The 19,161-nt window shown below is 38.8% G+C and overlaps 1 protein-coding gene across 1 annotated transcript; it reads right to left on the minus strand.

The window, feature by feature from the left end:
• Nucleotides 1-4,560: 4,560 nt before the first annotated feature.
• On the minus strand, nucleotides 4,561-15,804 carry GRXCR1 (glutaredoxin, cysteine rich 1; the record flags this gene model as incomplete). The annotated part of the gene is made up of 3 exons (XM_009710060.1): nucleotides 4,561-4,740; nucleotides 7,926-7,991; nucleotides 15,565-15,804. Coding segments are annotated over 3 exons (486 nt in total), but the record flags the coding sequence as incomplete, so codon positions are not given.
• Between the last annotated feature and the right edge of the window lie 3,357 nt (nucleotides 15,805-19,161).

Here is a 19,161-nt window from a genome sequence, read left to right on the forward strand (position 1 = left end):
ATTTAGAGTAACAAATTTGCTTACACTCTACTCTTACAAAGAGTAAAATCCTCTACAGAGTAGAAGACCAGTCATATGCTCAGATGCCAACCTGAAACTACGTAAAATGAAAGTACATGTACGTTTGTTAACGTGATCATCTGTTGAAAGTTAATATATTTTTAGTTTCCTCAGTATGAGATGGCTTTTTAGTGGGAAAGAAGTGCCAAAAGCTTTAAGGACATTCATCCCTTTCTTAAAATTCATGAGATCAATATTAATAACAGAAGAGAAGAAGAATGTTGTAAGTCAAAACTTGCAGAGGAAAACCTGCTATTGCATACTTGAAACCAAACTTCAGGCAAGTAGGCAGAAAAGAAATCTCAAAACAAGCTCCTAATCACCATCTGGTCACTGAAAATTCACATACACAACTTCTCAGAGTACTTGTTCATCTCAGATGGGTCTGAACTCACATGAGTGAATGTGTGTAGATGCTGAACAGGCATCTGACTTCTGCAGAGATCTTGGGCCGGGTGTGAATTTGGTTGCTAGTCCCTACTGTATCAGCACTTCATTTTGTTTTAGAAATTACTCATATGCATCTTCCTCTGCCTCATAATGGGCAGTTGCTCCCTTTCAAAAAATTAACCAGAAAAAGTTATCCGTAACAGTCTAGTATTTGCTGAATTACTCTGCTTCATTTCCCCCTCTTTTCTAAACACTCTTTTTATTTCTTTTTAAATTTCTATAGTTAGCAAAGTTAGTTCAAAAGTTTTCTCTTTTCAAAATTGTCGTGAAGTCACCAAAGCATGTGCATTCTGTAGGTCATTATATACTGCAACATCATATTCGTCTAGCCAGTTAGTTAGAGTGACATGTACAATCACCAGAGCAGTAGTCTTTGTTGCTTATATCTGAAACGATTCCTCTATTTGTCAGTCAGTAGGAGCCTTTGCCACGAGAGAGCCTGCGTTTACCCATGAAGATTCAAGTATATGAGATCTCAGATAGCCCTGATGTGGAAGCCAGTTCCACGCAGCATTTCCGTTTCTACTTTTCAGTTCTTTTTCATGAAAGTAACCAGTAGCTAGAGTCCATGAAAAAAAGGAAATGAAAAATTAAATTTATAGAAAAATCAGAGAATGAGTTGCATTACGTCATGTCCTAGGACTTGAATCCTGGTAAAGCCAAGCCACAGGATGGCTGTGGCATATCAGTATGGGGTACACATAGACCACAGGAAAGTGTGCTGCAAGCTACAGGACTGAGAACTCCAAACCATTCTCTTTCTCAGGATCAAAAAGATTATTTTGCAAAGCAGACAGCCTAAGGATTACCTTGCTCTCTGATACTTGCTCTCATATATGTTAATATGCTGAGCTGTCAGACAGAGAACATTTACTTGGATCCTTACCTCAGTGTAGTGACAAGGGCCAGAAACCAGAGAAGCAGAGCTTGATGCACTTAGAAACAGGAAATTGCCCCTACAAAGATGCACCTGTGTGAGTCTTATTTGTCATACCAGAGGAAATTGCTGCTAAATCCTTGAAAGTAAAGATGCAATACTGGTGTAAATCAGAACAGAGCTGCATTCCTTGTCTGTTCTCACGCTGGCTTAAAAGTTGCTTTTCTAGCTGCCTGATGCTCTTATACCAGAAAGCATCCTATCCCTGAACTGGCTTCTGGCTTTGCCTTAGTAATATTGTCATTCTGTCACCTTCAGTGCTTCTAGGATGGTTGGTGTGGGCTGAGAAGCCAGACCCAAACCCCTAGCAAAGATGGTAAACCATGCAGTAAAAACTATCTTCTTGAAAAAAATTTGGTGTTGGTTTTGGTTTTCATGCAGACTGTTACAAGGAAAATATAGCTGGAGAGAAAAATCTGGTAATTCAGTTGATGATGGAGGAGGAAACAACTTTTTTAGTACCGGGAATTTGTCATAGGTTTCTGGAAAAATGTATAGTGCCTGAAGAATGCTCTATTTGTGAGCATTATGTGTCCTGTGTTTTATTTTATTATCTTCTAGTGTCCCATAAAAACCCTCTGAAAAAAATATTCTACAAAACGTGACCATTTGCTTTCATCATTCCTTCTTCTAAAAAGAAAACTGAGGAGGTTTTGCCTCATCTTTGCTTGTAGGAGTTAAGTGCCTCTGTTACAAGGGCTTGTAGCAAGTGTCTTGGCTAGGACAGTCACTCTAGGTTTCTTGCATGGGCCCTGGAGATAAATCAGGAAAGAAACTGGATTTAGTGTATTTGTCTCACTCTGAAGAGAATTCATTTTCTGATTGCCTGTGAGGTGGGAAAATCAGCTTCAAGCCCTGATTACAGATCAATGAAGATATTAATATACTTTGACAAGTTATAGGAATTTGACCACATGGTGTTTTAGTGGAAGAATGGTGATATGGACTATCTCATCAAGCAAAATGTCTTTTCAGGAGTGAAGACTGTGGAATTACAGTATCACAAATACACTGGCATTTTCTTCAATAGTAATGCAGTATTATTGCAGTATTATTAAATGCAGTATTCACTACTGTGAATGTGCTCACTCCCTAGATCAATACCATGTTAATAACTGAAAAAAGTGAGTTTTCATGCATCAGAAATGATGACATTGTAAGCATCGGTATTCTGCTTTGTGCTACATTTCATTCCCTATCACATCAGTCTGGGCTGCAATATTAGCCAGAAATGGAGGTTACGTGACAGTATTAAATAAAAGAAGGGAAATGTATTTCCTTTTTTTCCTTCTTACCCATGCAGTAATAAGTTAAACACATCTGCAATTCAGAGTTTTATAGCTGGGTTGCTGCTAAGCATTGTCGATGACCTCTGTAGAAAATTTGATCTCTCTCATGTTATGCAGAAGATCCAGACACTCCCTCTGAGCCGCACTGTAGAAGCCGTAGGATCTTATGAGCACATTCAAGCATGCACATTCAATATCTCATAGAACATGCATAAGTCCCTTAGAATCAAATGTTCAAAAAGATGTTAGCCCAACTTGTCTTCAGCACCAGCTAGAACCTCTAGACATGGCAAGTGGAATGGAGGTGGAGGAAAGGTTGTTGTCTGTTGATCCAAGTAATAAGAATAAGGCATCAGTAAACACAAATGTTATCAGAAGGGGCTTTTTTGCAATCTGTGCTTTGTGCAGCTGTAGCTATCCTGCTTTATACCGCAGCAGTGCTGTGCCCAAAACACTGAAAGGAAAGCTTTCCAATCACAAACAAATTAAGGAAGGCTGTATGGGGAAGAGGGAAGGGAAATGGTGTCCCCCACGAGACCAAGCAGTGTCTAGTAAAGTCAACTGCACTTACCTAAACCCCAGTCAGCACAGCTTTACAAAGAATGAGGCAAAAAGCAAAAAGTGACATGACTTAACATTTGCTAAAGCAGTTTGGACAGGATAAAATGTCTATGATGGAAGCCTTTTCTAGCCAACGTCAATTTCAACAAGCTGCTAAACCTCTGTATTGTTTGTGCCAGTACAGACTGACAGCAGGAACAGGAGGAAGATGTGCAGTGTCGATGTAAGCAGAAGGTGGTCGTCCACTAAAGTACCCTGTTAAAAAGTACTCTGTGGAAGTGCATGAACACTAGTGCGCTTCCAAACTGAAACATATTCAATGTGGAGAGCTTGCAGTCCATTCAGACTAATCACTGACTAATTCTCTTGTGCTTGTGTTGGGGAAACCCACCAAAAATGAAAAAGGTATATACAATGCTGGAGTTGTTTGAGCATAGACCAGTGGCCCTCCTGGAGAGAAGACATGCCCTAAAATATTTGTGTCAGGCTAGCCATCAAACCACAACAGTTACTAAGATGAAAAAGCAGAAATCTCATCCTCAATTACTTTATATGCGATTTAAAAAGCTACCTGGTATTCTCGCTTGATCATTGTAAGATCTACAGTGATACGTAGGATCATAAAGCTTTGAGATAGTACAACAATGGTTATCAACATCTACTATGTTAAATGTTTATGTAACTTTGTCTAACAACACTAAGTTAGTACCAAATGCAAAGCAGCACTAAAAGAGAAAGCTGATTCATGGGACTTTTAAGAAATGTTTCTGTTCTTCTGTTGCCACTTAGAATTCGGGCCAGAATTCAGCCACAGCAGCTTTTCGGGGAAGTACTAAGTAGAATGGTCTTGGGCTAGTTCACATCACAAAATCTTTATTCTCACTGATCTTGAAAGCAGCAGCTACTCAATAATCTGAAGGTTAAGTTTCATTTTGCTGTTATCTCGAAGGCACAACTCAGAAACACATGCTATTGTTGATTATCTCCTACAGAAAAAGGGAAGACTCCACATCCAAAAGGCTGATGATACAGTAAGTTTTGCAAACTACAAATCTCTCTACAGAGAAAGTAGAAAAATATATTTCAGAGTTCATGCTATGATCAGTGACCTAAGCTTAAACAGCTTAAATGATCAAACCAGCAGAAGTATACTACAAGTGGATTTTTATTGACTGAATAGGATAAACAGATTAATTTTAAAAAATCATATTACAAACTGGTACAGTAACATAAAATCACTTTGTGTATGTGGGGATGCCACTCTTAGCCTGCACAGCTCCTGCAGCGCTGTAGCCCGTTCTCATTGCAAGCAGTACACTTGAGGGCTTTGAAGGAGTCCGTAAAGCAGTTCCGAAACACAGACATCTTGCTGCCATGGCACGCTGAGCAGGGCAGGAAACCAAAGCCCCCGCAAGAGGGGCACTCGTGAGGATGCTGGACTCTCTGCTCAAAGAAGAACATGAGAAAGACAAAAAAGTTACCTCATCAGCCACCTTAAACTCTAAGACAATGAAGGCTCCAGGACAGCTGAGAATACACATTCTGGTCCCCATCTTGAGCAATATCCATCCCCTCATGCCAAGGTATATCATGATAGAAGATGAGTACCTCTGCCTTTTCCTTTAGTCAGATCTACATGCAATGGCCAGAGAGGCTCACTGCAGGTTGATCAGTCACACTGTACTTTAGTAGCCTGCATTTATACTTGCCAAAATAGTTAGCTAAAGGATAGCTTGCATACATTACTCTGATCTAGTTTAGATCTAGATCAATTCTAGGAGGTATTGCAATTGATTGAATCTAAACTCCAAGTAGTTTAGGTTGACATTCTATTTTCTATGCTGTATATTAAGATATCATGACTTTTAGTATTTGCATGCTGAACATATTGTTCCTATTACAGTTAGAGGTGATCATATCAAAAAGCAATTCATAGCTTCTGACAAGTACTGCTTGAGGAACTAAGTGGTGTACTCAAATTTATAGGTGTAGAATGCCAAAGCTTTAAGTGTAAAGAAGAAAGATCATCAATATTCAACAGTTATACCTGGACAAAATTGCTGCAAGCAAGGCCTGGGCTCCCTCAACTGTCCTAATTCCTGAGTAAAACAATAATTGTACTCTATTCTGTATTTGGTTAAAGACAATGGAGAACACAAGAAGAGATTTCAAAGATGTTTTTAAGTTTCACTTGCTGAAAATGTTACTAGTCTGTTTAATGATTGCCTTAAAGTTCTATATCAGAGAAATTAAAGGTACACCATGTTGCGTACTTACCACAGCATAGATATGTGGCTTTAACATTGCACTGTTGAGTAAAGATTTTACAGATTTATTTACAAATGAAGAACAAAAATCCATACAATTCCTGCTAGTATTAGTCTGAGGAATTATGTACCACTAAAAATTAGTCACAAATTACCAGTGTGTACTAAAATATGTACAGATAACATCGTCCTTCTTGTAGCTTCATCAAGAAAACTGAAGGTATTTCTGCAAAACCATAATAATAACTTTCACCTATTGACAAGTCAGATAAACACGCAAAATAGGCACTTTTTATTTTTGTTCTGTAAACTTGCCGTTCTTCACCAGGCAAACTCCTATTACTATTAACTTCTCCAGGGACAATGTTTAGAAGTATTTAACGTAAAATTAGCATTCTTTTTATCTCAGGAGTGCCCACATCTTTCTTAATTTATGATGGTGGTTTACTTCATTGGACATTACTGTAAATAATCTCAAAAATTTAAGAGAATAATATTTTTAATCTTTCCATTCATTATTGCTTGTTAGGCTTGTAAATAAATACCTTTCCACTTAGTTAAGAGAACTAACAAAAAAACAAATGCAAAATTGCTTTAGTTCAGTTCCTTGAACAATGGCCATTTCCTTCTTGAACAGATGACAATTTGTGTAACCACTTTCTGCATCTTCAGTAACGAAGAAACCTGACTGCCCCTTGCAATTGTAGCAAATCCATTTTTGAAAAAAAAAGAAAAAATAAAAAAAGGCATTGAAGCAGTAACTGTGTTCAGTAAGCAGTTCTCAGTCTGCTGTACTCTGGCGTAGTTTGTCTTACAGATGTACTTTCTGTTCCAAGATTAGGACACACATTGGACTCAGTAATAACATTATAGGACCCCCCAAAGCAGGATCTAGGGACATTTCATTCCAAAGTAATGAAAAATGTTAAGGAGGTGTATCAGCTAACCTTTCTAGTCAGACAAGAATGCTGCATGCTTTAATCATACGTATACTTTCGTTTAATAGTTTCTAGTTAACTATGCAATATGGTTCAATATGGCCAACAGGTTCTTCTGCATTTTATAAAGAAATACATACACTGAGTCACGAGGCAAGGAAAGTTTTGCTGAGTTAAGTTACAGGTCAGATAAATGAGGAAGGTACCACGTGCAGTGCAAAGGGACGAGGCAGTTGATGATTTACTGGATAGTGCTAAATCTACCTCCTGAATAAGACAGAAGTGAACAGCCCTTGGGCTCAACCTGACTGGAACTTTTAGAGGAGTTCAGGAAGGAGACTGGCTATAAAAAACCAACATGCTTTACAAAGATAGACCCTCATTTTGTGATAAATTCAAAGATGTATGGTATACAATGAGTTACTGAGAGCATGTTAGGAAAGCATATGCTGCAGTTTAGCTAAATGAAGGGAAACAAAAACCTTGGGGTTAAATGAACCAGATGTAGTTTTCTTTTGCTCTTTAATCAGTGTCTTTTACAGATATCATATCCTCATTATCTATTTTTAATGTTGACTTTACATACTTCTGAAGTTTATGTGTTATCTTATTTGCTTAGGGGTGATTTCAAAATAACAAGATAATTAATAGCAATACATTCCTTTTCTAAAGACGTAGCTGTCCATACAACCCAGACACACGTCTCCCCAAAACGTTCTTTGTTGCAGGCTATCCAAAGGAAAACAGAAAATGCCTTGAGCAGCCAATAGCACAAGACCAGCAGAAAAGTGATGACCAGTAGAGATCCTAGCTTACAGCAAAGTTGTGGGAGCAGACCCACACTACAAGTGTCCTCAGGGAGCGTGCACCAACTGTTCACAGGGAAAGGCAAACACCCCAGAGAACTTCAATGGACAAGGAAAATTAAGAGCTGGAGAAAGGCATGACAATCTGTAATTTGAAATTTGTGCAAATTGGTGTAATTGGAAACTTCCAGCATTTGCCCAGATTTTGTAGATGGTCAGCTCTAGGCCGAGCCAGAGCGCAGATGTCCACTGCAGTACACAAGGAAGTGGTGCAGCATCCACGCAAGAGGCCTGACTGCCCCAGGACATGGTGAAGGTTAAATACCAAAGATGATGTCAAAAGTTATGCGGAAGGAAAATTACTTGCCTCTCCTGCTGTGGCAAAATCAAGAGAAAATGGAGATGGGCGTTTTGGTTTGATGTTACTGCCATTCATGTTTTCTCAAACATAATGGGCTGTGATACTATGATATCATTCATTCAAAGAGAAAAACAAAAAAAGCATTTGAGATCATCAGTTTATAACAGAAGAAAAGGAACTGGTAAAAAAAGAATATCTACTCAATTACAAATATTTAATGTATGTTCTTTATATTTATTTGCAGAAATACAATTACCTCAATTTTGGTTAAGAGATCCTGCAGTTCCCCAGATTCATTCATTAGCAAAATTTTCTCAGCACCCTATTAGGAAGAAGAAGAAGAAGAAAAAGGTCAGCCAGTTTAGCACGAAAAAACAGAGGTGATTAGAAGATTTGGTCTTGAAAATTTAAATAGGCTGAGGACAAGTTTGACTCACATTAAATATTTTGTAATTAGGTAATTCTTAGGAAAGCTAGAAGGGGAGGAGAATCTAATCATAATTCTGAGAGTAGTGCCTGAAGTTCGTTACCAGGTGCCATATCACATTGCCTTTTTGTAAAAGCTGACACAGCTTGGAAATTCTGATTGTGTTCCTTTTATTTCACAGGATAAGTTTGCTGACAGAATAAAAAATATGTCTAGTTCTGGTGTCAAAAATTACAATTATATAAATATACAACACATCAGAGAATGCAGCAAAATGAGAGGAGGAAATCGTATTTCAAATATTCTGGCAGTTGAGCATTGAATTAAGACACAATATGCCTAATGTATAACACAAGGAGAAAAAGAATAGTGAAAATACTGTAACAACATTAAAGTCAGACACAACAATGAATAACAATAATTTAGTCTGACTACATTAGGCCTCTGAGGGGTTCTGTGATCTGAACCAAGGCGCTACTGAAGTGGTTTTCATTTTTTCCTCCTGAAAGTAAATGCTAAAAGATTACTGCAGACAAAATTAAAGTGTCAAAGATGATATAAAACTTTTTTCCCTTTTCTTCTAATTGGAGGGCCACATTTGAATGCTTATAATTCACTTATGTAACCAAATTCACTGAATACTAAATATTACCAAATGCTTACAGACACTTTTAATCAGTGGATGACAAGAAACCAACAAAAGGTGAGGAAACTAAGGCACAGATCGAGGGAACTGCACAGCCCTCACCCGGTGCTAAGGGCAATTGGCCACATCTAGACCAGGTGGGTTCATGCCATCGCGCTGCCCCAGTTTGCTAGTCCCTATGTGCCCAGATTGATAAATTTGATCTTTGGATTTGCTTCCAGCGTGAGCTGGGAGGTGGGCTGGGGTGTTGACACAGGGCTGAGGTGGGCTGGGGTGCTGGCACGGGGCTGAGGTGTGGTGGGATGCTGGCACACAGCTGAGGTGCGATGGGATGCTGGCACAGGGCTGAGGTGCGGTGGGATGCTGGCACACAGTTTGGATGTGCCATTACTTTGAGCTGCCCATGGTCAGCTGAAGGGGCTCTCAGCCCCAGCTCTCCACGAGCACTGCTCTCCGTTACTGGGAAGAGTGTATGTGTTAATGTCTCACTAATGTACATGTTAGCGTCCCACCATTCACAGAGCCTTGCTGGGGACTGCAGTGACTACAAGTGTGTAGCCCAAAAGCCAACTAAGGGTCACCAAAACATTGCAAAGGATTTTGTACAACACCCTACTGAAGTTAGTTTCCCTGTAGAAAGTCTTTTAGCTCTGGCTTTGTGCAAGAAAGAAGCACCTTTGACTGTGTGTTTAATGATTTTCATTTCAGCTAAAAAGCAAACTGTTAATATTATAGTGGATGAGTGCCACTTCTTCATTGAGCACGACTCTTACATTGCTACATTTCAAAGTGATTTTTATAAAAAAATAAGTATCTACAAGCTAATTAGTTGTGGTTAATAATTCACAGCAGATGACAAGAGACTCAAATCAGCTAGCCTTACTTGTGCTGACTCTTCTATTGAAATCTGTTACAGATCACGGGCACAGAGCGTACCAGCTTCGACACATGCATTAGGCTCTCTGCATCCCCAGCAGAGCAGCTTTTAGCAGTCTGTCGGCCCCTTTCATGCTTGCCCTCTAATCTTTCTCTGCTTTCACACAGAACTGCCAATAGGAGTGATTGGCACAACAAAGCGAGGGTTTGCCAAGGCAGCCCACGGAGTATTACCTCTGGGGCTGAATACACTGCAGCGGCTTAAGACAAAGCTTGTGCTGCCTGTCAGATGCAGAGACATTAAGGATTTGCAGCTTTATTGATGTAATTGCAGCACTGAAAATTCCCTAAGCTAAACAAGCCCCAATTTGCCCCCGTTTAGGAGAGGATCTCTCCTCTGCGGCAACAGTTGGCAAAATCATTCCTATGACTTCTGCTCCGTGTTACAGTGATGCTGCATGATAACGTTGACTGGCTTTTACGGCAGTATAATTAAAAATCTGACAGGTTTCCCATTATAGATTCATATTTTAAAGGATTTGTATTTCAGATGACATTCAGTCAGCCAGCTGTGCTACTTTCAAAGTGGAAAACCTCATTACTTTGGTTTTAAAATTAAAAGCCAAACATCCAAATGGCTATCAACGTTTTTAAGTGTTTCAGCATGTCTTTTCCGATTAACGGCTGCCCCAAGTGAAATTTGAATAAAAGGTACTTTGCAGAGGTTAACCTTCCGTTTGGATCTACAAATCTTAACACACAGAATCTGTAATTAATAGAGTAATTAAAGCAGCTCCTAAGTAAGTTCAATAGCTGCTTTCTGACCAGAAAAGGATGCCTTTCTTTTTCTTCCTCATTTGTGCTCAGTCCACAATTACCCACACAGAGATGTGAAACATTAAAGGGTCTGTCCCTCATAAGACTCACATAAGGCGTATGACAGACAGTGGCCATAACTTTTAGAGAAGCAGCAAGAAGTGAGTTTTCAGATTTGTTAACCAGCTAAATTTCAAAGCGCCAGCCTGTGAGTCCTTTATCTACTGACTTCAATAATTCTCCACCATGGTGGAGGAGCCCAGGGGCTGTGGTCAGGCCTTTGCCCTTCTTTTGGCAAGGAAACGCCACAGACTTGGCTAAATCACTCAACCAGTTTTCTAAACCATTTTCATTCTTCAAAATATTTTCCCAATTTTCTCTTGAGAATGTCCAGAAATTAACGTTGTATTTCAGGTATTGTCCCTCTAATTGCAGAACTAGGACAAATCCAAGGTCCACTAATTTTTCTACTGCCCCAGCTTTGTCCTGTCTCTAAACCAGTCTGTTGCTCACCTATCTTGGATGTAACTCATTGCTATTTTCACAATGTAATTCTTCATCAAGGAATACACATAGATATATGGCTCTGAATTTGGCTGTGCTAGAATACCTGCTGATTTTGGGAAGCAGCCTCTCTTCCACATCCTTCCTTATATACAGAGAAAAATTAGCACGGCACTGCAACATCTCTGTTGTGGACACATTTGCTGTGCAGATAAATTGCATCACTCATTTTCTTAAAAACAAGCTTTTGCTAAGTATACAGGCAAGGTCTTTTGCTAAGGCAGCAGAATGCAATCACACATCTTACCATTACTGGAACTGTCATGTTTTTTTCACTATGGCTCACCGAGGAGACAGGCTGTACATAGCCCTCTCTTTGCCCAGAGCTCACAGGCTCTGCCGCCCACAACACTACACCTCTCACAACGAGGTGCCCCTTAGCAGCAGACACGCATGGGGTGTGATTAAATGCCTGGAAATCTGCCCATAAACTGAGAAAACTGACACTGCAGTGTAGTACCAGCACCAGATATGTTGGATTTGATATGCAAAGAACTGAAAGATTGATGTGTAAAGGGCTATCAGATTAATTGAACCCTGCTGCTCCTGAAATGTTAAACTGCAAAATGGAGGAAACAAGTTGGAAAATGCTAGGTGCATAATGCATAATTACATCATAGTTTTACTGTCACAGAGCCATTCATATCCACACCATCAAGTGAAAGCCAGGAGAATGTGTTTACTCTAACAAAACATGGGGACAATTGAGATGGTCTAATCATATATGGCCCCTGGAAAGCAGCAAAAAGGAAACTGTTCATTCTTGTGTAACAAAAAATATGTTACAGAAGTATTTTCTAAAAGTCAGTTACAAAAATAGTCTAATTCCTGGGAAATAATCGTAACTGAGTCAAATAAAATAATTTTACTGTAAATGTGGATTCAGCACAACATTCCCATTACATCTGGGAAAACAAAATAGGAAAGAGTTTCTTCAGGAAAAAAAATATTAAATTTACATTTTTGAAAAAGATTCAAGTAGGTTTGTATGGCACGTGAATACTGGAATTCAATCATGTATTTAAAATGAAAAATAAAATAAATGTATTTTAAAACTCTTATGCAGTGTGAACTAACATGTTTACTAAGGATGACTCTATTTGCCTTTTTTTATGTGCATCCCTTTTCCAATAGAGTGGGTCTTTGCATAACAAAAACATCTAACAATCCTGAGTGCCTTTGTAAAAGAGTAAATGAATGCTCCAATTTTTTTTATTTATTTTATTTTTTTTTCCTGTGCGGCTTTCTGTTTTTTGGAAGTCATTTTTTATTCTGCTTTGGTGTCCCAGCAGATGGCATAATTCCATTTCAGATGGAGGCAGCCTCAGGTGAAAAGGAGGGATTAGATCAGCTGGTAAAGAGCATGCTGCAGAAAGAACCTGCTATTTCCTGACAGACTGATATTTAGACGGTGTGTGTCAAGAAATACAATGATTCAATCCTGAAAAAGCGAGAAGATTAAAAAAACTGCTGTACTGCAGCATGCAGGACTTTGCTTCACAGGGGCTAAATATGATTTTTCTATTGCTTCTGCCCAAGTTGCAGGTTTGTTTCATTCCCCCTGTGCAGGCAATGATAAATCCCACAGCGCTGTGAAGATTTATCCACACAGCCTGCAATGCTCTAACAGCCTCGTCCATGCTTCTGAATGGTTTGGATACCGTATACTCTATCAGAAGCACATATGCTGTGTTCTGGTGCTTTTGTTACATTTATCTCATTAAAATAATCTTGTCCCCTTTCAGAACTGTTCATATTTTAATTAGAGGTTGGGTGTTTTTTTTCTCTTTATGAGTCATTGAAAGGCACATGGCTCAATATAGATTCTCCTTTGTGTTGCTACATGCAATCTCCTACAGGGAGGGATTTGCCAGGAAATAAATATTCAAGATTTTGAAAAGAGAGACAGAAAAAGGGGGAGAAGAAAAATATTGCATGATTAGTTTACTGACACACTAGGCTTCTGGATTTCTGTGTTGCATTTCAATATCTGAAGATAATTATGATAAAAAGCATTATAGAAATGTCCACTCTTTGGTGTCATTGATGCATTGTCTTCTTAAGGTGTCACATCCAGCATGCATTGGCGTAGCTGGGGGGTGAATATTTTGTTGCCAAACCTTCTCAACATGCAAAGTGCCCCCCTCCTTACTTCTCTTCCTAAATTAATAATGCCAACCTCTTTTATGAAGGCATATTAAGACAGAGAAATAAAAACTGCCGTAAAATAATGGGGTTTGGCCACATTTACCAAACAGTGTGGACACGGGTCCCTTGCCAGTGCAACTGACAGGCTCACCCCAGGGCTCTCCTGTCCCACCGCCCTGCCAGCTGGGGTGCTCCCCTTGGCAGACACAGAGGCTGCCTAAGTTAGCTCTGCTCACACTGAACTGGGTTTTCCTATCCTGGTTCATCTCAACTAAAGCACATTAGAGAGCGATGCTGTAGCAAGCAGCAGTGGCTCCGGTATGATGATAATTAGTGGAGGGCAGAAACCTCATCTGTGAGCACAGGTGAGAGGCACCCACATGATGTAGTCTGTATCAGGATCTGTAATCAGCTGAACATTGTTTTAGGTACAGAATTGGTTAATGCTTAATTTTAGAAAAATGTAGCCGTAAAAGAAAGATAAAAACAGCCCAATTCTGCCCTATTGCAAGATGTAAACTCCAAATGGAAATCTATAATCCAAATTTCTGCTCTGGTACTCTGGGTCTAAAAGCCTGTTGATATTTGAAATCACCTTTTCATTAAGGTCAGTCTGTACCTTCGAAATGTGTTTCTCAGAAACTGAAAAAATCAAAGTTTAAAAGAAAAAGATTCTGGAAAGTGGTACAAAGTAAACAGCTTGGGAGATCAGAGAAGGTATTTGCCTTGAGTGGTAAAGAACTAGCAATTAGCACCAACAGCTAGACTGTGATTTGTGAAGGCAAACTATATTTAAACACAGTGGGGTTATTACGTTTGTATTGCTCAACACCTTCATTTTCACAAAAGATTTAACTAACAAAACGAAATGTAATCAACAATCAGGCATAATTGATATTGGGCCTGTATAAACACTCAAATACCCTTTCTATCCTTTCTCCCCATCCACTTCCTAGCTCTCTGTGCGCTCTGCATGAGGCAAGCTTCCCCCAGCACTATAACAAATGCATTTGCTGGCACAGGGCTCTCCAGACCACTACTGCAACTGCAAAATCACCTGTGTGCAGAATATTGGCAGACTGTGATTTTTACTTTATAGTAGAGGATGCTTTTATCAAAAACCTGAGTCAGAGAGTTCTCCAGCCAGCCAGGAGCAGCAGGGCTGTGTTCAAAAGCAGCTTGAAATTCAACAGGGTTCAGACTAAGATTCACTCACCAAATTATCATGTTAAAAATAAAAGTAGTGAGTTATGACCAACTCCAAGAAAATCTTAGTCCGTATGTGATCAATTTGTCAAAAGAATTCAGTTAAAATACTGAAGTGGATTGAATAAATTATTTGCTCAGCTGTAAGTGAAGCCTGGTTACAGTCATTTTGGTGCGATGGATGGCCCATTAATTCACTGCTGCTTTTCTTTTTGGAAGATCATGGGAAACTTGTCTTTTAATAGAGGAGCAACAGTGTAACAAGCAATACAATCTCATTAAAACTATGTAAGTATTGTATGAGATACTTTGGAGAGGTATAGAAAAGAAGACAAGTGAATCAGGAAGCTAGCTGTCTGTGGGAGAGACAAATCTAGCTGTCCAACTACCTGCTGACAGGTAGTCAGCAGGTTTTACCTCCTGTGGGTAAAAAAATGAAGAAATACTTTGGTGTCCTGGTCTACAGACATTATTACTGCATGGCAACTGCAGTCACATTATTTAACATAAGAAAACAAAAAGTATTGATCTGCTAAAAAAAAAAAAAAAAAATCAGACTTGAGGGGTATTTTCTTTCTTTTTGTTTTTTTTTGAGTAAATTGATGAGACACACTGTGGTTGAATGGAACAGACTTTAGATCCAGGAAAAGATTAAAGTTATTCCATGTAAGAGTGATATTTTTTGTGGAAAATCTGCTTTGCAGGCAGGGAGCAGTCCATCACGGCTGGCCAGGACGGTTGCAGCCCTTTACTTCTTGAATTCAATGCGTGTTTAATGTCTGACACCCCAAGCTGTTAGTTCCATATTCAACACAGGTACTACTAAATGACAGGTTTACACTATATGTGTTCATCTTACTGGGTCAATCATACATACAGGTTCCCATGAAGAAAAAAAATCCATTTCTGCAGATTTTCATTATTTCAGCTACAAAGATAAGCTACTTTTTAAGAAACACAGGATAGCTTAGAATGTATTACTGCCTCTTATTCCCCTCCTGACAGCCTCTCCCCAGTTATCTTTTGCATCTTCAGATCAAATTTATCAGTGTGGATCTGTGCAGCACATGCCACAAACAGATCTCCGTCTTTGATTGTTCCCATCATTCCAGCACTGCAAGCAATTTTCTAAAAACTCTGCTTCTCGTTCATCAAGATTTTCTTCTGTTCTTCTAGACTGCAGAATAAAACATAGGCTTATGCTTTACTTACCCCAAGATAATGGCCATCAATAAACACAACAGGGAGGGAGGGAACTTCACAGACCTTCCTGCATCTTTCATCTAGTTCTTTTCCATAATCACTGTTCAGAGCAATGTTTTTTTCTTCAAATTTAACTCTGTGATTTTGAAAGATCTTTCTAACCAGTTCGCATTTTTCAAAAGTGGTTCTCACCACACGAAGGCTGGTAGTATAAATTACTATGCGGCCAAACTCTAGCACTGTTGATATCTGGAAAAAAAAAAATAGTTCCCATTACATTAAGGTATCAGTAGCTTCCAAGTATTGAGTAATATCATTAAAAATATTATTTAAGCAAAAACATTGCATCTGGAAGACACAATTCAACATTCTACTTTTCTCAAATATAAAGATGGAAGGGGAGGAATTAAGTTCTTGCAGTCACCAACTTAAGGTAATTTAAGCTGTTTATCTAAGTAAGGTGCAACTTTACTTTTTTTTGAAAGTTTTAGAGATGGTGAATCAAGTTAAATATTTTCAAGAAGCAGATATATTTTAGATCCTGGTGGACTTCCAAATGTGAATAAATCATCACCATTTTGTTGAAGTCTGATTCTGTTATAACAGTGACTCATGTTTGCTCAAACACAGTCTGGTAGTATCCAGATTGAGTCTGAACTTGCTAGCTCAGGTGGTGTTGACAGCCTCCTTTAAGCAAGGATGGGAGCCTAAGCTAGGCTTCATGACAGCCTCTTTTAAGCAAGGATGGGAGCCTAAGTTAAACTTTATCACATTTGTGAGCCACCGTTAACTTAGAATATTTTAGGTCTCTCCATGTTGAACTAGATAATGACTGCAGAGAGGACAGACGTGTCCCTAATTTTTAGTGTGGATCCACACCAAATTACTCTAACATCCAACCAACAATAAAAAAAAAGTATGTTTTGTGTGTATTCAGTGTCCAATTCAAAGCCCGCTGCAGCTAGGGGAGGCAGCTCCCATGGCTGTAAAAAGTTCATACTACAATTCAGATTTGACTTTTTACTCCACTTCTTTGTATGTAAAAATTTATACCTTGTCTTTCCTTTCTGGGATGAAAACAATTAGGCAGTGTAGATACTACAGGGATTAGTTCACCCGAGAGTGGTACATTTTCAAAAAGCCTGAGAATCATTGCTCTAAACAAATCTATTATGTTCAGATAAATAGCTAAAATCCTAGCTTTTTAAGAAGGTGGTAAGGCATTTCCAAGCTTTTCAAATTATCCATTATATCCAGCAAATTATATTTAATTATTTGAGCAATATTCCAAGAGTAAAAGCACAAGTTAGAAAATAAAAAGCAAGGATACCTAAAATTCACTGTAGCAATCTATGGAAAATGAACCTTGATGGCTCAAGAGATATTTTTTGAACTATGTCATGCAATAACTGTAAAGACACAGTTGTGAAATTGGGTAGATGCCATTGCAGATTTTGCCACACAACAAAGTAATGATTTATGTTACTACGTAAATGCAAAAAAAAAAAAAAAAAAAAAAGAAAAAGTCATTGCAAAAAGCATGTTTTGCTTAGAAAGGCTGGATATACGGTGAAGGGTTCTCAGGAAACTTGTGTTTCACAGATCACTTTTAGACCACTGGACGTGTAATTGCAAACATACGTAATGTAATGGTTTTCCATCTCCCATTCTGGGAAGTAAACATGTTGTGATAGGTCAGTATTTATTTCTCTTTGAATGGATGTCAGAAATTCAATTTTAGGAACAAATGTTATAAAAAGTGGGCTACTTTTCTCCAGCCTGTTTTCTACACTGAAAATCTGTTATAGTGCTACTGCAGCATTGACTCTTCTGCAGCATATTGTTCACACATTCCAAGTGAGAGGGTTAGCTCATCCTCTACTTATAAGTCAACTACTTTACATAAACACTGCCAAATATTTTAGCAACCACACATGGATTGCTGGAAGGAAGAGGAGTTCATCCTTTCCAGAAGTAATGAAAAAGAGTTCTTAAAATATTCCTTTAAAAGATAATTTCACATACTCAGCATTTCCTCCTCTTTGGAGTGAAAATACATTTTGAAGTGCAAAACTATTCAACAGGATGGAAATTCTTGCTCCTTCACAGCTCTAATCTGTAATGCTGTTTGTTCCCAGACACCAGAGGCTGGCAGCACAGATACAGATGGTCATTATCTAGTGAAGCATCAGGACTGTGGTGTCCCTACAGCATACAAATAAGCAGCTGAAGAGATGGAAAAATGGAAAGCTGTAAAGTGATCTGGACAGATATCAAGTGGAAGGTGTGTACGCAGAGTCACTTTTATGTTTATTCCTTTATTTTTTCCTAATGTGGCAGTGAAGAAATACCCTTGTTTGCCCTGTAAAGAAGTATTAAGTGCACTGACTAAATAATTCTTCAGGGAAATTTTAGTAAACACATTGTTTTCTGTGCTACAAGTGCACAGAAATTGTCCCTGGCAAGACTTTATCATAACCAGGAAAATCCTTCCTGTCACCTGCCTGGAACTATGCAGGTAATTAAAAATAGGAGTCAAGACAAGTTAGAGAGATTTACAGGGTTTTTCTTAATGAGAATCTATGCTAATTGTTATTTTTCTACCCAATTCAATGGCTACAGCCTGTAATATTTAGTTACTAGAATACGCTCTTGAAGTAAATCAGCAGAATAATGTTTAAACACTGTGCTTTTCCTTCCTAGGATGGAACGGTGGCAAAAAAAAACATAATAAATGGCCAGCAATATAAACAAATGAATAGAAAGACATTTTAGAAAACAAACTTTTACAATTTTGTGTAACAAACTTCAAATTAGAATCATCTCGTGTAACTCACAAACACACATCAAATTTTACCTGAAGTTAAAGAGAAGGTAATTCTCTGTCTGGTGAATGGGCATGACAAAATGTTACTCAGGCTGTGGAAGCTGGACAGATGAACAAACCAAAAGATTTGGCGTGACTTACATTGGCCACCTCTCACACTCCCTGTAAGTGGGATTCTCACTGAAACTTGAAGCTGATGGGTATCATTTGGCCTGAGGTGGCAACGTTTGTGTCAGATTCAGAAAACCCCATGCACATGGGCCAAGAGTGTGCTTCAGGTAAAGTGTCCACATAGAAAGACTGCCAAGGAAGGGATTTAAGGTTTCAGAGGGAAATAAAGTTGCTTTAGTAACAATCCTCTATACCATTTACAGCTCTTAGTTTAACAGCACAGTGCTACCATCTCCCCAAGGGTCCAAAGGCAGTATCTATTCTACTGCATCAACTGCATCAACCTGAAGAGCTTGCCTTTTGCTTGGGAGTGTCAAGAAGGCAGCAACAGCAGTAGCATGACCTGCATCACTTCATGGCACATGGTTGCAACTAAATGTAATCATTAACTGCGCAAGTCTTCTGCAAACAGCATGAGGGATGTCATCCCATAAGGCTAAATGCACGAGCTTAGCATCAAGAGAGACCACACAACAGAGGAAGAAAATGCTGATGAAAAAGAGAACGGTTAATAAAGCAAGAAGATGAGCAACAAAATGGAGGGATGCAAGGGACTGGAAAAGGGCAGAAAAAGCAGAAATAACCACATATAATAATAATAATAATAA

This window comes from Cariama cristata, unplaced genomic scaffold (genome assembly GCF_000690535.1).
Source record: "Cariama cristata isolate BGI_N322 unplaced genomic scaffold, ASM69053v1 scaffold40791, whole genome shotgun sequence".
Lineage (NCBI taxonomy): Eukaryota > Metazoa > Chordata > Aves > Cariamiformes > Cariamidae > Cariama > Cariama cristata.